The sequence below is a fragment of the Xiphophorus hellerii genome, chromosome 12 (assembly GCF_003331165.1).
Source record: "Xiphophorus hellerii strain 12219 chromosome 12, Xiphophorus_hellerii-4.1, whole genome shotgun sequence".
NCBI classification, from domain to species: domain Eukaryota; kingdom Metazoa; phylum Chordata; class Actinopteri; order Cyprinodontiformes; family Poeciliidae; genus Xiphophorus; species Xiphophorus hellerii.
The window spans coordinates 20,741,722-20,761,226 of NC_045683.1; the positions used below are offsets into that span (position 1 = coordinate 20,741,722).

The window sequence follows — 19,505 nt, forward strand, 5'->3', positions numbered from 1 at the left end:
CCCGCCCCTACCCAGTCCTTCTTGTCATTTGGTTGTTGTGTTATATTATTGTAAATGTATTTTACTTTAAGTATGTCTCATTGTTTGAATTGTGCTTTATTGCGAACCAATTTTGTCCCGTCAGTTAATACTTGCGATATTATTACTAAAAATCCAAAATAAAGTATTCTAAAAAAAATAAAATTAAAAAAATAAAATAAAATAAAGCGAATAAATCAATAATTTGGATTTCAGATTCATCATGCCTTACATTCTTCTTTTTTTTTTTTTTTTTTTTACATTTGTCAGCAGCATCCAAAAAGGTTCAGTTGGTTGTACTGGAGAAAAGCAGAAATTAGCTTTTCTGCTAATCGCACTACATGCAAAGTGATTCGGATGCAAAATTCATGATGAGGAAGATGTTAGTTCTGTGTAAAAATCCAACAACCTTTGATTTCCATTCATTTTGGCATGTTGCAGAAGAACCTGCACAGAGAACAGAAAACATGCTTACTATCAAAGCTTTGGTAAAGGTACAATTCAAAATCAAGACCCTGTTCTAGTGTCCTTGTATGGATAAGGTGTTTTTTTTAACTCACATTAAGGAGTTCTTGATCATTTTTGGCATGCAAGTGTCTGAGGAGGTACCAACTCGCCACCTGCACCACCGTTACTGGGAAATCATCAGATGAAACATAAACGGACCTCTCCAGCAAACGCCTCGTTTCCCTGCAGAACACAAACAAAATGTATCCATACTAGAGTTTCTTGGAGATTTAACAATTACTATTCTTACTAAAGTGTTGGTAAAAGGAAAGAAAAAGAAAAACACGCAAAAAAAAGTGGCAGTGGACAGAGGTGGAGATGTGATGTCATTTTAAGATTTTCAGCAACTCAACTCGGCGTAACCATAACCATCAATCCTGAGATTATTTAGAGCATGTTTCTGTCAAGGCAGAAAGTTTTTCATGATAATCGCTAACCAACATACTGCCAAGACAGATGGTTGCATAAATCTAAAACTTTATGAATAATATTCAATCACTTCTGATCATAAATTACTCATAAATATGTGATAAAATCACTTAGCAGAACATTCCAGAAAATTCAAAAGTTCTAGTACAGCTCCTACTTCAGTGGAAACGACCAGGGACAAGTTCTTACCTTGCAGTCATCTTGGTCACATATTGGAGCAAGGCCTGGAAGAGGAGGGCCATGGGAGAAGAGCCCAGCTTCAAAACCTCCGTAGTGGCTTCCAGTAACAAGATCCTTCCACTCATTTCCAGGAACTCCAGCCTGAGAAATAAACCAGATTATTTTTCTACATATCAAAAGGTTGTTTTCTATATGTATTCATGTTAATATTCTAATCACATTTAACTTATTCGTAGTATGTAATATAAATGAAAGGACTGAGATTCACAACAGAAAATACTGGCCTGAAATTGAGGTTTTATTTTTGTCGCAAATTACTGTTAGTGTATTTTTGTCATGTTGGAAACTGCAGCAAAAATTGCATTTGCTCAAAAAATGATTCTAACTGAAATAATAAAAAAAAAGCAAATTTATCATTTGTAATACCAGCAAACAGTCATTTTCTGTTTTCTCCCTGCAGCCTGTGCTTTTCATCTCCCCACTTGAGAGAACCGTACATTAGAATCAGCTCCGTCTTTAGCAGTGTAAGTTTCTGTTACCAAACCGTTACCTTTAAAACATTGTACAAACATTATGTGCCACCTTAAACATTGTCACTGGTGACCTTAAAATTAGAAACATTTATGATCTGGGTTTGTGCTCACAGACTTACCATGCAGGGTCCAAGAGCCAGCAGAGCCAGTCGGAGGAGGCTGGCAATCTGGAAGCTGTGTGCGCCCAGCTGCAGGGCAAGCTGTAGGCTCTGTCTGTAAGCCATCACAGCCTGGACCAGGAGGCCCTGGCTACGGTAAACCTCAGCCAGCCACTAAAGAGGAGGAGAGCAAATCTCTGTTGATTTATCGATGAGTAAACTCTGTTTTTACAAATCCGAATGGGAAATCTATCCCTGCTGCAAATTTTGGCTGCATGTTTATAGCGTTCCATCTAGCATGCAGTCAAGCTCCACAGAGCTCTGCTAATGATCCAATATCGGAGCTAAAGAAGAGTTGCAGGTCACCGGCGTTTGAGGACTGGACTTTGAGTCCACCGCTCCATGTTGAATATATAAACAGGCCACTGTTTTAACAGCACTACAGCTGGTTTAAAAGTCAATTCTGTAACAATTTTGCGTTAGTTTTGTCTTAAAAGTAAAACAGTTTTAAACAGTAACTGCTTTTACACAGGAAAGCTAAATAAATATTCTTTTAAATATAATTAATTGCAACTTTATAAAAAGGAAACTTGGAAATGATGTTAATGATGGTATTTTTAAACACATCATTTCTCTGTAATTGATAAATCAAAAGTAACTCGTGCATGTCATGAACTACTTCTTAGTTCAAAGAGAAAGATCGGTATAGGTGGGTTGAAGATTTAGAAAAACCACAAAATGAGCTGCGGAGCCCTAATTGGTGCAGTACTTGTTTTACTACATGGATATAGAGAGGAAAGTAAGAGTGGTTTGTTACTGCATTTAATTTGTACCACAGTTCTGTAATGATAGTCACGTACATGCCATGCTCCAAGGTTGGTGGGGTTCATCATTATGACTTTGTTTAGCTGCTCCAAGACCTGCTCTGTAAGGACAGTACCACCATCGGTCATGAGGAGGCGCTGGCACTGAACCTGCGTCAGTGACAACATCACTGCTGGGTGCTCGGGGGACACATTGAGAACCTGGAATAAACAAATGAAATAAGCCAACCACTGCAGGTTTGTTGCATCATTTCCCCGTTTTTCATTGCAAAAAAAAAAAAAGTTTTAGATGTGCGTAATAAATAAAGAGCATTTATATTCCACCTGCGTGCAAAGAGCCTCTGCTTGCTCCAGCTGTCCTTGTTGCATGAGACCAGACACAGCCTGCTGTAACACCCAGCCTTCCAGAGCCTGGGTTAGGGGGCGCTCCATCTCCTCCACGCTACGCACTAGAAAGCAGAAATGGGTCAGCCTTACATGCAATAGACATAAAGCAACCAGAGAAGTTAAAGGAGACCAATATGCACCTTTCTCAGAAACCACAGACATCAGAGTGTGTTCCAATGAGTGTCGGCGAGGAGCAGAGCCAGAAAGATAACAGGAGGTGTTTTCAGTGTGACAGGCTGCCATTAATCCAGCCCATGTTGCTGGATCATCTAAAGGAAAAAAAAAAAACATCGGCATGTTCTAAACAAGTAAAGATATTAAAATAAAAACCTTTATTTTTGCATTATTATTTTCAGTAGAGCATTGTGAATATGGTTTGTATTCAACATAGTTTAGAAGGTTTGTGTGGGTACCAGGGCAGAGCAGGACAGCTTTCTGCATGGTCTTCAGTGCATTCCTGTGAGGATCCTCTCCAGTGTGTCTCCCACAAGCCACTTGGTTCACGCCGCTGAACAACAGCGCCCTCTGAAGGCACAAAAACACATGCACTGTTACTGGAGAAACATGCAAAATCGACAGAGAAAGGTGTTTTTGTCATAACAGAAGATAGAAGAAAGTAATGACCAATAAAGAAACAAAAAAGTAAATAAATCATCAGGCTTTTACCTTCCCTTGAGTCATACTAAAGAGACAGGCAATGTGGCCAGCTACTGCGCCCCCCTGTAAGACAAAGAACCCAAAAATTATATAAAAAGCACATGTCTTGGATTATTACTGTTATTTAGATGACATTGCCTGGTTACATTAATGTCTGTCATTAGGGATTTGTTTTGTCTGGGTATGCAGAGGTTTACCTGAGCCTTTCTGGGGTAGTATTGAGGTATCACTCTGGACAGAAGAGCCCAAAGGGAGGGATTTCCAGGATTACTGAAACAAGAATAAAATACAAATGAAAGAAAGAAAGTAAAAAATAAAATAACTTGACCCTATCTCAGACACCCTTTTGCATCCAGGCATTCAATTGAACTTGTTTTAGTCATTATAATACAGGAAAGAAGTATTAAAAAAAGGCAACCAAGCTAACATCTACACACATGTCAATCTGTTGTCTGCAGGTAATGACAGAGTATTATTTGAGTCAGTTCATATTAAAACCAAAGACACAATCTTGTGTCCCAATAACTCATGTAAACGAGTCTTCTCAGATCAAATCCTAATCTTATAAAAGTTTCTAAATGCAGCTCTGTACTCAATTATGCTGACTTCTCATCCCATCTCCCTACATTTGATCAGTTCTTCACAAAAATGTATGTAAAAGACTGAACTGAAATCCCTCTGTATTTTCTAAAGTAAAACAGTAAAGTGGACCCAGCAGCATACCTGTGCACAGCTCTGGAAGCCTCTCTTTGCACTGCACTGTAGTTGCCCTGAAGGGCTAGCAAAGAGCAGGTGAGCAGACATCGCTGCTCTACAACCCCCCCTGAGGCAGACCCTTGCTTTAGCAGCTCAGTCAGGGCAGCTGCAGCTAGTGTGGCGTCGCTGTGCACCAATCCCAGCGCACACAAGCAAAGCAGAGACTCTGAGATGGGCTCCTTTAACACCGAGCTGCCGACACAAAGACGAGAAATCACTTACATGTTTTGGAAACTTTAACAGCAAAGATTGAACAGTTTCAAATCAAATCCAAGAAGGAACAAAATAAACACACAATTTCTATTTTCAAATTCCAACACCAAGAGAACAATTACAAGGAACGACCCTATTGTGAGGCACGTGCTTAAGCTTATTTATTAAAATAAATTGACTATTTGCTGATATTCCAACTTATTGAGATGCACACTGCTAAAGGATGCCTATAACAACATGGTGGATTAAATAAGAGCATTGGATATGGATGAAATTGCAAAATCTAAAGCTGAATCAAAAACAAACATTAAAAAAAAATGTTTTGACAGAAAAACCTTTTGGCCTCACCATTTGAAAAGCAGCGTCTTTGCTGAGTCTAAGTTGCCCTGTTGGTGCTGCAGCAGGGCCAGAGCAGTAAGTATGTAAGCCTTCTCCTTCTCATTGGAGGTCACAGCCAAGGCTCGCTCATACACTACCACAGACACAGAAACTCACTCGGTTTGGCATGCAAAAACAAAGCAAAGTCTCTGAAATCTTTTCCACTGCTCATACCACTAATGCTTTCGGGATAGAGTCCTGCCCTGAAGTAGGCCAAAGCCAGCCCCACCAGGTCACTGAGGTCCTGCAGCGGAGTGGACTTATAAACCTGGACTGCTTCGTCCCACTGGCCCGAGTTGCTGCAAATAGGACATTTCTTTATAGAGTCGTTGAAGCTCACAGAATGTGCCTAGTTTATAGACGGATAACCCGAGTTCATCATAACGATAAGCCAAATGGTTACCATAAAGCACGAGCACAGCTGCCAAGTGAGAAGACCAACACTTCTGAAGAGGACGAGGACTGAAGAAGTTCAACAGCTCTGGAGGAAGGATAAGAATTAGGGAAATAGGTGTCAAGTTATTAATTTATGTGAAAAATGTACCCAATATGCCTTTATTAATCACTGTAATTCACACCTTTGATATGCTTGTAAGGCCTGCCTCTTCAGTTGCAGATGTTCGTTAAGGTAACCCAGCATAATAAAGGCGTCTGGGTCAGACTGGATTCGCTCTAAATGTGAGAGAAATTTAATTCAAAATAATCAGTCTTAAGTCATAGCACATTTAAAAATATATATAAAAATCTCTAGACTCTTTGAACTGCCCCACATTAATGAACACTGTACCTGTGTACTTGCAGAGTGCTACATGAGCAGCTGAGATGGCATTCATTTGCACAATGTTGTAGCGGTACAGTTCACTGTCCCTGTTGCTCTTATCCAGCAGCGTGGAACAAACCCAGTAGGCGTAACCTTTGACTCCTTCCATCTGAGAGAGGAAAATATTACGTTTTGGAGACAATGGACACAGACAACGAGCAGTCTCAAATAATAGGAAAACTTCAGCATTCCTAGTGAAGAAAAGCATTAAGCTCAGAGCCAAAATGTCTGTGGAGTTAGAAAGGTGAAGCAAAGATTACTATCTGGCTAATGAGTGGGTTTCAGAGCGGTGGAGGCTTTGAGCTGTCACCCACATGTGTGCTGAGTTCAGTGGTGTGCCTGAAAAGATCCATAGTGTCGTAGCTTCCCACGCGTTCTGCGATCAGCGCCTGGTGGGGATGACAGAAACAGCAAACTATAATTAACATAAAAAAAACCAAAGAGTTGAAAAGTGTCACAGCCCTTAGCATGGAGAGGGTGCCAATTATGAAAATAAAATTACCTCATTACCACTGTCTTGTGTTGGGTATCAAGTAAAAGGTGTATATGTTTATGTTCTATAGTGTGGATTATTGCATGCTGACAGGATCAGAAAAGTAACCCATTAAAATTTGTGTTTTTATTCAAAGCTTTTTTCCACCCAGAGTTGAGAAACTAAGGCTGAGCTACATGCAACTCTAAATAACAATAATAAAGTCAGTTACCAGACCTTCACAGGGAAAGTGAGTTTTGTTTGTGAGCCTAAAGATTCTCATAAAAGAAATATTTTACCCATGATAACTGGCACTCTTTCTAAAATAAGACAAGAAGAAATCAAGGAAGGAACAACAGAAGTCCAGGTACTTGATGTAGGACACTAATAAGGAATAACATCTTGGCAGTTATATTAATGCAGTCCAGAAAATGCTTCACGATTGAAAAGGGAACTGTTTAGGTACAACCTGAACAAAAGTGAGACTTTCAGCTTCTTCCATTCACTCCAACTATGTTTTACACAAACTGCTCCTTGCTTTACTAGTTTTCTGGTGACAGATTTGTTGGGAGAGAAGGGAGAGTTCAGGCACCTATCAGAGGAACAACGCTGACCAGAACCACAAGGTATTACAATATCTACCTCAATGCATCTGGGAATTTTGGCTTTTTATTCCCACCACAAGCTTTTAAGCGCTCGATTGACTTTGAACATGAGGACGGAAATGACAATTGTGAGATACAAACCAAAGCACAACAGAAAAGGAAAACATGAAAGTACCTGTCCAATCCAGCAGTTGACATACAGTGGCTCCAAAGACTGTGCAATTTTGAAGGCTTCATGTGCAAGCTAAGACAAGAAATGCACAGCTGAGTAAAAATGTCAACCACCAATAATGAAAATAATCCCCAACATATTAACATGTAAAGAAAGTGACGACAGCACCTCTATGTTGTCCTTTTTTAAATACAGCGTACCAAGGTTCGTCCATGCGACAACATTCTGTATGAAAACCAAAAAGGTCGCATGAAAAAAAAATAAAATCAATGAATATCTGACTTTAACTAGTCAGGAATATAAGTTTGCAGTTCATACGTTTGGCTCAACTTCTATGGACTTGATGAAGCAATGCTGAGCCAAAGCATAGCTCTCCAGACCTGATGTGGTAAAACAGAAATATTTTACTTTTTCTGAGATATAGTGACAAAAAGAAGAGAGGAAAAATATGAGCTTGTACAATATGCTTAAAATGATTTATCTATTGTAGTAAATGACATGTAACGTTTCATTTTAGAAGGTAAAAAAACCCAAAAACCAATCAGAATCAGGAGTAAAAATCAAAGCCCTTTGCTCAAAAATGATGGCAAATGTATTAATCTATTTTACAAAGTCCTACCTCTGGACATGGAAATCACCCCCAAGGCATTCCAGTAGCTGTAGTTCCCACTGTCCATCTTGATAGCTTTTTTCAAGCACTGGTAGCAAATATAAAATATAAAGACAATGTGGTAATGATCAGTCCCTGGAATAAAAAAAATGTTATTTTTTAATTACCTGTTGTGCCTTCTCTAGGTTCAAAGAGTTTTGGTGTTCATCTGTAGAGCGGGGTGAGTTTGTGGCCTGGTGGTAATAATTTAGCCCCAAGTCATACCAAAGGCTGGCAACCTCAGGCATCAGCTTCAAAGCATGGGCATAACACCTGGGACATGAAAAAATAAGTGCGACAGCTTTCTTCCTCTGATATTTTAAAGTATTTATGTCATTACATATCATAGTGACTTGATTTCTCTTGAACCTTCCTACATATTCTGATGATACAAACCCAAACTTCATGTGTTCTTTATGAACTCTATGTCATAAAGCTACACAATATAATATAGCACAATTTTTTAAAAATTCATATAAGGCTTTCGAGTTTTGTACAAATGAAGCTTAGAAAAGTGTTGTGCATTTATATTTGTCCCCCTTCACTCTTATACCCCTGAAAAAAATCCGGTGCAGAAGTCTTCAGAAGTCACTTAATCAAAGTAAACCTGTTTGAGGGTAGCGTAATGTATGGATAACACCTTGTAGTACCTCTCGCCAGCTTTGAGAGTCTGAGCTTGGTTCAACATGTGATCCTGTGTGCTGGAGTCAAATCCAGACAGCAAGGTTGGCACCACAACCTGAGCCCTGCTTGGCGAAACAACTCTGACAGCGGTGCACGCATCTCCCAGCAGCTTCCACAAACAAGACAGGTCTGGTCGCAGCTGCACAGCTCTGAATGGAGCAGAAATGTGAATGAACAAACAAGGTTACCTACAGAGCAGAGTGAGTATAGTATTAAAGTTCCGGAGATTAAATGTTTCCTGGTTATTGCCTAAAGAGGTTGTGTATGGATTGTTGAATGAGGTCAATGGCGCCTCCATCTCTGCAGTCCTCCATTAAACTCTTTGCCAAAGACAACTGACACTCCCCAAGGCCTTAACAACAAATCAGATAAGTTGTCAGAAATTGTCAAAAAGGTGTGACAATCAATTATTCGCTGAAGCCAAATGTGCACCTTTCAGAGCAGGAACATAGTCCTGCTGTGTTGTGATTTGCAAATACTCATCCACGGCCTCCTTGAACTTTCCCAGAGTCTGTTTGATGGCAGCTGCCTGGTAGACACTGTAGATGGAGCTGGGCTGGAGCTGATGTGCTTTGCCGAAGGCCTTCAGAGCTGCTGTGAAGCTCCGTCGGTTGAGGTAGGCCTCACCTAAACATTCCCAACAAACCCAGTCCTCAGGATCTGCCCTCAAAGCAGCCTGCAAGCTTTAAAACATCAGCAGAAGTAAAACATCTGAATTAGAGTCCTAAATCTTTAGTTCAAATTTAAGATTCTTACTCCGCTGTGGCTTGTTGGTGTTCTCCGATCTTCAGGTAGTACAGGCCTCGTCTCATCCAGGCCCACTTAGCTGAGCCCGGTGTGGCTTTCTCTGTCACTGACTCAAGGATTGCCAATGCACTGTCCTGTGACATGACAGGGTTGAAGGAGAACTAGAAGGTTTTTCCGATGCTAAATGCAAACAATACAAGTAACTTCCTGAAAAGATACTGACCATATCTCCCTGCCCCATGCTGAGATCCACCAAAGCAGCTCCAGATTCGGCATCGCCACTGTTTAACTGGAAAGCCTTCCTGTAGCACCCCTGTGCACGAGCGATGTCATTTGCCACCTCCCGGTAATAATGGCCAAGGTAGCGAAATGCACAGCCGAGATGTGGATCTAACTTTGCTGCCTGAAATGGACAAAAGAAGCGCAAACTTGAACATCGTACAGCTTTGCAATAACACTGGTATGATCTGAAAACCCTTCAACATGAATCTCGAAGCCATACAATTTAGAGAACTTAAAATAACATGCATCGTTCCATCTAAAGCAGTCTCACCCTTCAATTCTCCATCCAACGTAATCATACCAACCTTTAACAAGTGTGTGTGAGTTTTACTCCGGTCTTTACGGGTCTCTGAGCCCATATCCCAATAAAGTTTTCCAAGGAAGAAGAAGTACTCTCCGCTGTCTGGGGTCTGCTTTGTAGCCTGTAAGAAGCTAAACATCACGAGAAATATGAAGAGAAATGACCAATGTTTGTGTGAACTGCCTTCCTGACATGTTTATTTGTATTTATTTATTCCTTTTTTTACCTCTGCTCTGCTAGCTGAAGCTGACCTTCAGCTAAATGTGCCAGTCCTCTCAGAGCCAATCCCTGGGGCAGGTTTGGGTTGGAGACTTCCAGCTCTGACAAGAGCTGTTAAAAATAAATCATGTCAACAGCATAGCTCTCTGTTTGGGCTAATATTGGTTTCCAGCAAGAGTTATCATTATTTTAGCATAGTCTGAATTATTGAGTTGATATTTATCTAATGAAATACTGCACTTTTTCTGGTCATTGTAAGATAACATCCCACTGATATAAATCAGGGGGAAAAAGTTTTCAACCTTGAGTGATTGATCAATCTGTCCTTTGTTGAGGTATGCACGTCCTTTCAGGGCCAACAGAACCGGATCTTTTTCAGCCTCAGTAATCTAAAAAAAGGGAAAAAGAATTAGAAGTGCAGATATGTATCATATATCTGCATAAAAGCATATATATATATATATGTATATATGCATAACAATTTCCCACAATAATTCTTCTCTAAACTTTCTTTATTATCTGTTGAACATTTTATAGAAGATACTTTATTTAAAAACAAATGCGCATAAAATATAAATGTTATTTTAGCATCTAGCAAGAAAATAACCTTACACATAAGCTCTAAAATACATGTAGAACATAGCTAAAAAAATTAGCTAAGTAATCACACACACACAGTCATTTATGCTCCCTTCTTCCTCAGCAAAATACAAAATTATGCAGAAAACAAAGAAGTTGTGTGGCAAACATTCATAGATGACAGAATTATGAAACATGTCACAACATTATTAACATGTTACATATTTATCTAGAAATGTCTATTTCCCTGGGGTGTTTTATATTAAAACTAGGTTTGAAGCCAGAATTCATGTGATATATATATCATATGTAAAAGCATGAATCAGAAAACCTGTGAGAATGTTTCCAAAGCCTGACTGGCAGCCTGCTCTCCTTCACTTCTCACTAAAGCCTCCAGCTTCAGTCGAAGGAGTTTGTCTCGCAGCTCCTTATCTTCAGAAGTACAAACATTTAAGCCTAAAAGAATGAAATAAACCAAGATATTGTATAATTTTAGCACACAAGCACCTTGTTTGAACTTCATCTGAAGTCTCACTCTGACTAGAACCCATAATGACCTGACAGATGAAGAAGTAAGAGCATTCATAACCCAGATACAATGAGATTTTTAGTCAGGTTAACTTAGCACCACCAACAACAAACATAAAACACACCGTGTGAGCATGAAGCAGCGCTGTCGGAGTGTCTGTGTATTTTAAACTGAGCCTCAGCCAGGCTGTGCCATCCCACTGCTGAGCTCACTGTCTTTACTCCTAATAAAATAGAATAAATGGCTTAAGGACAATTATAAGTACTGTAAACAACAACTGCATAAATAGAAGAATGCGCTAATGTGAAAACTAACCTTTTTCCAGGTCATCAACAGCTTCTTTATACCTTCCCTCCAGAAGAGCCTTGGTACCGAGACCTAAGTGACCCAATCCACTGTTGGGGGCCATTTCCAGGAGTCGGGAAAAACAGCTGACTGCATCCTCATCCATGTTATCTTTAAAAGGAAAACAAACATTTAATCAGGTTGGCCATTTCATTTAACCTTTACATAACCCAATTAGAGAAGACATCTTAATTTCCTACATGTAAACTTAGGAAATTTAAAATGTCCTAACTTGTAGCAGGACACAAAGGGATTTTGAATTCAAAATTTAAAAGTTTTAATTCAAAATCCGTTTGTGTTCTGCTATAAATGGAGAATTTATTGATATGATGCTAAATAAACAAACGAATGTAAGGACTGGAAAACATAAAGATGATGGAGGAGACTGACAAATTTGTTAAATGACAAAAATAACAATAATATGTTTTTAGCCATCTCTAAGCTCTAAAAAACAAACTGAAGTCATAATAAAGTAATAATAACATCTCAGAATGATCTGGACAGAGTCCTGACATGAGTCTAAGAATCTGTGAAGGGGTTTAAAAATTTATGTGGCAGTGAAACGTCTTTCCATCCTCAAAGACTTTAAGGGTATGAGAGAGGATAAATTATCAAAATACATTAAAGATATGCCCATCTCACAAACACAATTAATCGCTGGATTAAAAATAAGTTTATATTTAAATTTGCTTGCCTCAACTGTGAATTTTGTTTTTCATTGCACCGTTTCTGAAGGAAACACTTCGATTTCCTGAAATAGTTACTCCATGTGCCAATAAAAAGCATCTAATGAGCATGTGTAAGACAACAGTAGCTTACTTGTTTTGAGATAGTGGCTGCAAAGGACCTCTAGAGGATAGGTTTGGTTTGGGTACACAGACGACATGGTCTGACAAGCCTCTTTCATTTTGCTTTCTTCGTGTGGCAGCTGCAGTAAAAGCAGATTTATAGTGGAAAGGTCCTTTTGTGAAAAACACTGCGAATACGTACGTTCTTTAAATGTCAAAAAGAGGCTGACACAAGAGAGGGTGCACTTACTTTCGAAAGACATTTAATGTAATCAGCCGAGAGCTTCTTGTGCTCCTCTCCAGGCACAGGCTCAGTGAGAATCATGGCCTTCTCAAATGCTGTTATCAACTGATAAAATGAAACACAGCAGGTGCATGTAAACAACTTAAACTTGCTGTAAATTCCCAAGATTACATTAAATACATATTACACAGAGCTGAGCAGGTGCCAACATGTGAGGTAAGCTTACATGCTGTTGAGTCTCGTTGTCCTGCTCCTCATCATTGATGCAGTCAGAGAGGAGATGGGTCATCTTTTGCAATAACTGCACTAACTCCTTCTTGTCCACACCCTCTTCCTCCTTCAGCTGGACGAGCTGGAGCCAAACCTTAGCCAGCTGTACACACAACGCATGAGAGATTAAATTTATGGTGTGGAAAAATACATATTAGTTAGTTGTTTTAACCAAACCTGCATGCTAGACATTTGAAATGCACACACCTTCAAATATTCCCTGTCAGACTGATAAATATCTGACAGCTTTTTGATCATGTCATAGCTTTTAGTTTTATCCGTCCTGTGAACAGAGAGAGCATAAAAGACAGAAATTTGCATTTACACAACAAAGAATATTACAAAAAAATGTAGTTATACAATACAAACATCTGCAAAAATTAGTATGAATTTTCAAGAGCTTATTTCTCAGTGTTTCAGCACTCTGCTCTTTATGAGAATCCTACAAGTACGAGATGCCGATGATGCCTGGTCAGCTACTGGTTATCAAAAACCTGCAGTCAGCTGCTTGAAGCTTGTGGTTTTAAAACAGGGTCATCATAATAAAATTAATAAGTGGCACACCCTCAGTTTTTGTGTCATATTTCTCTTTTTTGTGACCAGAAATATTTCCAGACAACCACATTCAAAATTTGTTCATGTAGGTAGGAACAATTCAGCAGTCAGTGAGCAGCAATAGGTGAGGGAGGGGCTGTCTGTTCTGCATGCTCTAAAAGAAATACAGACATAACCGTGGTCACTCCAGCACTACTATTAAGAGTAGTCTAATAATAGCAGAAAAGGTTTAGTGTATTATTTTTAGTAGTTTTAAAGCTGAATTAAACACATATTATATTATATACACACATTACTTACTTTGCATAAAGCTCCACAAGCTTCTGGTAGACACTAGGCAGTTCATCTTTGAAATCCCACTGATCAGTATTTTCATAAAGATTTGCTAAACCCTGCAAATATACACATTACTGAAATCATTAAAAGTAGCACCATGCAAAACACTCCGTGTGAACATAATTTGTATAAGGCTCCATGGTTACAGGGTTGGGGATCCAAGTTCTAGATGAAGACACCTGAAGATAAAACTTACCTGCCAGGCCAGCAGCTGCTCAGGCTCCAGCTCCACCGCTTTCCTATAGGCTGCTTGTGACTGATCGGGTTGTTCCAGTTCACTGGCTGCCTTGCCGATGAACACCCAGGCATTGTAATTGTTCTTTTCAAGTTTCAGAACAGCCTGAAACCACATTTAGGAAATAAAAATCAGCTTTAGCACCCATCTTCCTCCCAGTGGGTGGACTCCATTAGCTATTGGGAACCAGAGCAATTTACCTTGCAGTGCTTTAAGACTTCTTTGAACTCTTTGTTGTTAATGGCCTCTCTGGCACTTTTCAGAGCGGCTTTCACCTCTTTATTGGACATCTTTAGGAGGCAGACATTTACAGTGAACACTGGAAGAATGCTACAAAGCAATTTCCAACTATTAGCAACAAGCTACAAGTTGGATAGTTAACATACCACCCACTGAAATTAGACCAATTAGACCAAATAACACAACATTCAGGCTAACTATGTGCTGCATTTTATTGGGGCTGTGAAACGGCAAATAAATCGTCTATTTTAAAGGCCGATAAAGTGAGTTTTGGGTTATTTAAGCTCTAAGGAGACAGATGTTCCAGCCATAGTTAACAGCAGCCAAATAGGATTAATTTAAATAAAAAACCCGGCGCTTATTTTAAGATGTACAACTGGCTTGGTTGAGCTGAAAACAGCTGTAAACTATACAGTTATAAAAAAAATTCTTTGCATAAAAAGCTTACTGTTTACAGGCGACTCCAGGGCTCGCACGAATGAGACGGAAGTAATACCTGCTGCGTGGCGGATTTTTCAAAATAAGATGATTTGTGATTTGACACAAAAACAAACAAGTCTTTTAAAGTTTGTGTAGAGCAAGGGATGTGTCAAGGGTGGAAGCAATTATTCAGGTTTAAAGATGAATTAAATTGAATGAAGTGATGTTATCCTGAACAGATGGACTTTAAGGGGCCATAAACAGCATTGGGTGGCCCTGATTTAAGATGAGTTTGTCACCCACCAGTCACCACAGCAGCAACATTTTAAATAACCCAATTTTATTGTTTGCATGTTCTGCATTTGTCATCCTTAGTTTTATTTACTCAAATGCCAACAATTCAATTGACCATACCACACAATTTGCTTTACTTGACTTTAGTACGCCTCACCTTGTTTATTAAAGAGCAGTGAGTAAAGTGCCTTGCAGAACTATCCGTACCTCCTGATTTTTTTTTTTTTTTATCTTACTGCTTTTAATTTTACAATCACAAATGTCAGTACATTTTATAGGTGATTTCAAACAACAAAGAGGCAGAACATTAGAGTGAAATAGAAGAAAAGACGATTGCCCGACACCAATCTGGATACTTGTGTAGATCATAATTAGAAATACAATAGAAAAAGCCATTTATGTGTCATTTGCCCGACTGGTGCAAATGACACATAAAACAAAAGGTTAAAGTAATTTTGCAGCTTAAAACATTTAACATCGCTTTAGATATAAAATGTTCTTGAAGAGCCATGAAGCCATGTATCAATGGCTTTTTCATTGGCCAGGATGTCCTTTTGCCAGTCTATGTGCCACCTGAGGTTAGCAATGACCTCAGTATAGTTTCTCCCCAAACTATCCCGCCACGCAGCAAACCTGTTTTTATTGTAGAGATGGACAGCCGAAGAGACTTTTGGATAATCTACAATGCTGCGCAACAGTTTGTCCAGTTGAGCCTGAACGTCTGGGAATCTGAGAACCACATTGTGCAGCTCATCCTTGTCCACTGTGACATCTGCAAAAAAAAGGATACAGAAGGGGCATTCAAAATCGTTGTGAGTTTTTCTAAAGGTATTTATGAGAAGTAAGTGAAATAGTTTGCATGGCTAAAAAACTCACTGAAAAGTTGCGGGGGGACACTGATTCCGTCTGCATAGGCAATGTATTTCCAATGTCCAACCCTAAGCATATATGTAGAGGCATTGGCATTGCAGCCATGATATTCACTCAATACCCACTCTGGGTGTTCGTTCTTGGACACATTTCTGGATGTGGATATCAATGGCAGGACAGAGTGGCCACTTAAATTCCCCACAGCTGAGATACCAGCAATCTCTGTAAAGCAAACAAAGAGTTCAAACGCTGAAAATGTACGTCTGCTATTGCCTAAACTTAAAACAGGTTTTTCTTCTTTCCTACCAAGCACAGTGGGATAGAGATCAACCAAGGACACAAGCTGGTGGACCTGCAGCCCAGACTTTAGCCCAGGGCCCATGATGAGCAGCGGGACACGAGAACTGCCTTCGAACATTGACATCTTATAGAACTGCCGGTGCTCCATGGCTAGCTCTCCATGGTCGGCTGTGAATATCAAAACAGTGTTGGCCAGCAGGCTTTTCTCCCTCAGAGCTGAAATCACCTGACCTGAAGAGACAAAAGGGGTGGAGAACATGTAATATTGATCAGAATCTGACATCTGGAAAATGTTTCACAATATCTGTAATATCTGTCGGTAAGACAATAAATTAAAAAGTTCTTTTAAAAAGGTAAATATATTTTCCCTTTTGCAGGCCACAATGATACAATACCTCTGTTGTTGCTGCTGCACCTTTTCCTGCAACACTTTTTTCTTCCACTTAACTTTCAATGAACAAGGCTGGATAAAGACCTCTGGGAACAACCAGCTTCTTAAGAAATGTTCTTTTGTGACTTTCTCTCCTTGTGGAGGGTGTCAATGACTGCTTTTGGACATCTGCAAGACCTACTGACCTTTGAAGACCATTTAGAGGCTCTTCTTAGAATTAGCTGATTATTAACATTATTATTGACTGTTTAACTTTTAAGTAAGTTAAATACATTTAGACACTGATTTGTGGGTTTTCATTTTTCTGCAGTGTTGACATATTTCACTGTTTGTGTAATGAATCAATGTAGTATATGAGTTTCACAGTCTGAAGTAACTGACAAAAAAAGAGATGCACTTGATATATACCTGTAAATGCTTTCATGAATAAATAGGAATACTCTTGTCTTCAATTCTATTGGAATCAGGTTTTCTTTTTTATTCATGTGCCCTGTACTCCTTACCAAGCTATAATGTGTCAATAATCTTACTCCAGTTTCTTCCAAACTCTTTCTCTCAACTAACCCAGCATGGCATCTGCTTCTGCACACATGGCAAAGTAGAAGGTCCGAATATTTTTGATTTCCTCCTCAGTGAAGTCGCTGCTGCAGTTTTTGGTGAAGGTGGAGTAGTAGTCAACAGGATGCATGGCAGCCATAGGCAGCCATTTAGGAACAGAGACAAGCTCAGGAGACACCTGTGAACACGGAAAACAAAAATTATTTAGTGAAGTGGTGCGAAGTAATCAAGGTGTGAAATAATAATGATAAATAAAGAACAACAATAAAAACGAATGCCTTTGTGAGCCAGTACGGCGAGCTACGGAAAGTGGATCCTCCAGCTGTAGGACCCAGAGATTCAGTTCTATAGGGATGAGGCAGATTGAGGCCGAGATAAAGAGCAAAAGGTTCTTTTGAGATGGCAGCTGTTTGGCGGATCCACTGAGCAGCTTTATCTGTGTTCTTCCAGTCTTTCTCCATAATTCTTCTGGTTGACATGTTGCCAATAAGCTGGGCAACAGGTCGGCCTTCCTGGCGAAGAAGGAACTGGACATCTCGAGTCCACGCCTCGACGCGATTACTGCAGCGCATGGGAAAAAAATAAATCAATAAAATCTATGGGTAACGACACTTTTATCTGACAATCAGGTCTGACAGAAAAGCCTACCATTGTCTCTTACCCACCTGACTGAGTGACTCCCTGAGGTGTAATCCAGCTTTCCCAGCATCTTCGTACGATATCCGTTCCTCTCCAGCAAATCCATCCACGTGGTTGAGTTTGCATCCAAGCACTTGTAGTTGTTCCAAGACTGACTGAGGTGAACATACTGACCACTCCACATTGCTGCAGAAAAGGGTCAGGAAATTAATCAGATATCTCTTCGTTTGAATATCATGGAAAAGTATTATTATTATTATTATTATTATTATTAATAACTAAATGTACCTGCTCTTGAAGGGCAGCAGATGGGCGAGTTTGTGTAAGTATTGAGGAAAGTAGAGCCCAGCTCCCGGAGATAATTTATATACGGGAGCCGCACAACTTCGCTGCCTGGTTCAAATGATAGTCGACCATCCTGAAACAAACACAAACACATAAGTACCAAGTTTTGATATGAAATAAATACATAAATAAAAAAATGAGGGTGACGTGATTCAGCCTAAATTACAGAATGTCACTGTTCATGACGCAAAACATCAACCTTGTAATAAACAAATCATACTTACAAATGCGTCACTCATCACCATAACAATGTTTGGTCTGGTAACGTTCTGGCTGCTTTCGCCACAGCTTTGGAGGAAGAAAATAAAAGCCAATAAAAACATTTTATCCCTTCTATTAAAAACCTATAAAACAATGCATTTGAAATAAAACATTTGCCATAAAGTGATTAAATTAATCGGCGCAGAAATAAAAACTTTTTCCTTGTTGAGATTGCCCACCGAAGAGATTCACATCCGGGTGAAGTTTTCAAAATAAGAGTTTTCTTAACGTTAACTTTCCAGTAATGGCACTTGAGTGTGATAGGCTTGGGGGGGTTAAATAAACAAGGGAAAGTAAAACAAGAATAACACAACTATGCACCATTTACTACCTTTAATATTTTAAAAAATAAAAGTAGCTCTTACAAATTACAAACTAAACACGGTTCAAACTTTTTAACATGGCAAATGAAAACTCTAGAGGGCAGCATTTAGCTATGTTCCACAATATTGCTGAGCACATTCTGCAGCCATCGCAACTATTTTTGTATATTTTGTTGTATTACTGAAATTGCTACTGTTAGCATGATTGTAAGCAACTTAATATCTAGCTATGGTAAATAACCAAATTTATAGTTGAGTAATGATGCTGAAGAAGGCATGTGATTCATAACTCCTGACTTGTGATCAATTAAAGAGTGATCACGCTTACTTTCAAGGACTGTGAGATGGGTTTGTTTTTCTATCTTTATTTTGAAATCTAAAGTAATTGAGTTGATTAACCTTGAGCTGCACTGTCCTGCTCTGAACAGAAAAAAAATATTTGCACAACTTTAAATTATGAAATTTATAAAACCTTTATTCTATTAAAGAAAATACAATGTTTTTGGTGGGAATTTAGCATCTTTACGTCAGATTAAGACCTGTTTAAGTATTAAGACCTTGGTCAAACTTGTACAATATTCTAAATTTTAAAAAAAAATGTATGTGTATATTAAAGAGTGGTAAAGAAAAGGATCGTCCAAAGTTAGTTTAACCACCACTGGGCATAAATATTTGTTTTAATAAGGTTATCAATAAGAAATTATAATCTCCACATGACACCATAATTTGTTTGAGGAAAAGCAGAGGCCTTGGCTTCTGCGGTATTCAACAGGTGGTTCTGCAGCTCATGCTGGCAACACTGATGGCCACGGGGTGGCGTTTTGAGTCTTACGAGATGTTTTTCTGGAAAAAGAGAGCTCAACACAATAGGAGCGGTGCTCATCTTTGCAAAGATCATTTCATAAGGGAATCTATCAGATATTTTAAAACCACTGAGAACATTCTATCCTGCAGTCTCTTCGTGAATATGTTCTGTTTCCAACAATTTCGCAGGGCCTTCAATGCAGGCATCATGCAAAATGCAGGACTGTTGATGTAACAGTGCTCAGCTG

General features: G+C 39.2%; 2 protein-coding genes across 2 annotated transcripts; both read right to left on the reverse strand.

The window, feature by feature from the left end:
* Window positions 1–75: 75 nt before the first annotated feature.
* On the reverse strand, window positions 76–14,697 carry skic3 (SKI3 subunit of superkiller complex). Its single transcript, XM_032577448.1, is given in 42 exon segments — window positions 76–465; window positions 579–708; window positions 1,144–1,238; window positions 1,240–1,275; window positions 1,787–1,939; window positions 2,626–2,790; window positions 2,914–3,038; window positions 3,117–3,245; window positions 3,390–3,501; window positions 3,643–3,696; window positions 3,831–3,903; window positions 4,357–4,581; window positions 4,951–5,074; window positions 5,155–5,279; window positions 5,384–5,461; window positions 5,559–5,652; window positions 5,768–5,909; window positions 6,115–6,189; window positions 7,053–7,121; window positions 7,218–7,274; window positions 7,368–7,429; window positions 7,669–7,747; window positions 7,827–7,971; window positions 8,349–8,531; window positions 8,632–8,734; window positions 8,815–9,065; window positions 9,139–9,263; window positions 9,353–9,532; window positions 9,717–9,843; window positions 9,939–10,042; window positions 10,234–10,320; window positions 10,842–10,966; window positions 11,164–11,262; window positions 11,355–11,495; window positions 12,204–12,312; window positions 12,423–12,521; window positions 12,643–12,789; window positions 12,894–12,969; window positions 13,542–13,633; window positions 13,774–13,917; window positions 14,013–14,142; window positions 14,501–14,697. Coding segments are annotated over 41 exon segments (4,710 nt in total). The 5' UTR covers window positions 14,103–14,142; window positions 14,501–14,697; the 3' UTR covers window positions 76–384.
* Window positions 14,698–14,893: 196 nt separating this feature from the next.
* On the reverse strand, window positions 14,894–18,359 carry arsk (arylsulfatase family, member K). Its single transcript, XM_032577460.1, has 8 exons — window positions 18,094–18,359; window positions 17,813–17,942; window positions 17,551–17,710; window positions 17,164–17,446; window positions 16,892–17,063; window positions 15,943–16,167; window positions 15,643–15,858; window positions 14,894–15,538 (listed from the first exon to the last, which is right to left on the reverse strand). Exons 1-8 carry the CDS (start codon window positions 18,190–18,192, stop codon window positions 15,249–15,251), a joined length of 1,575 nt encoding a protein of 524 aa, XP_032433351.1. The 5' UTR covers window positions 18,193–18,359; the 3' UTR covers window positions 14,894–15,248.
* Window positions 18,360–19,505: the final 1,146 nt, after the last annotated feature.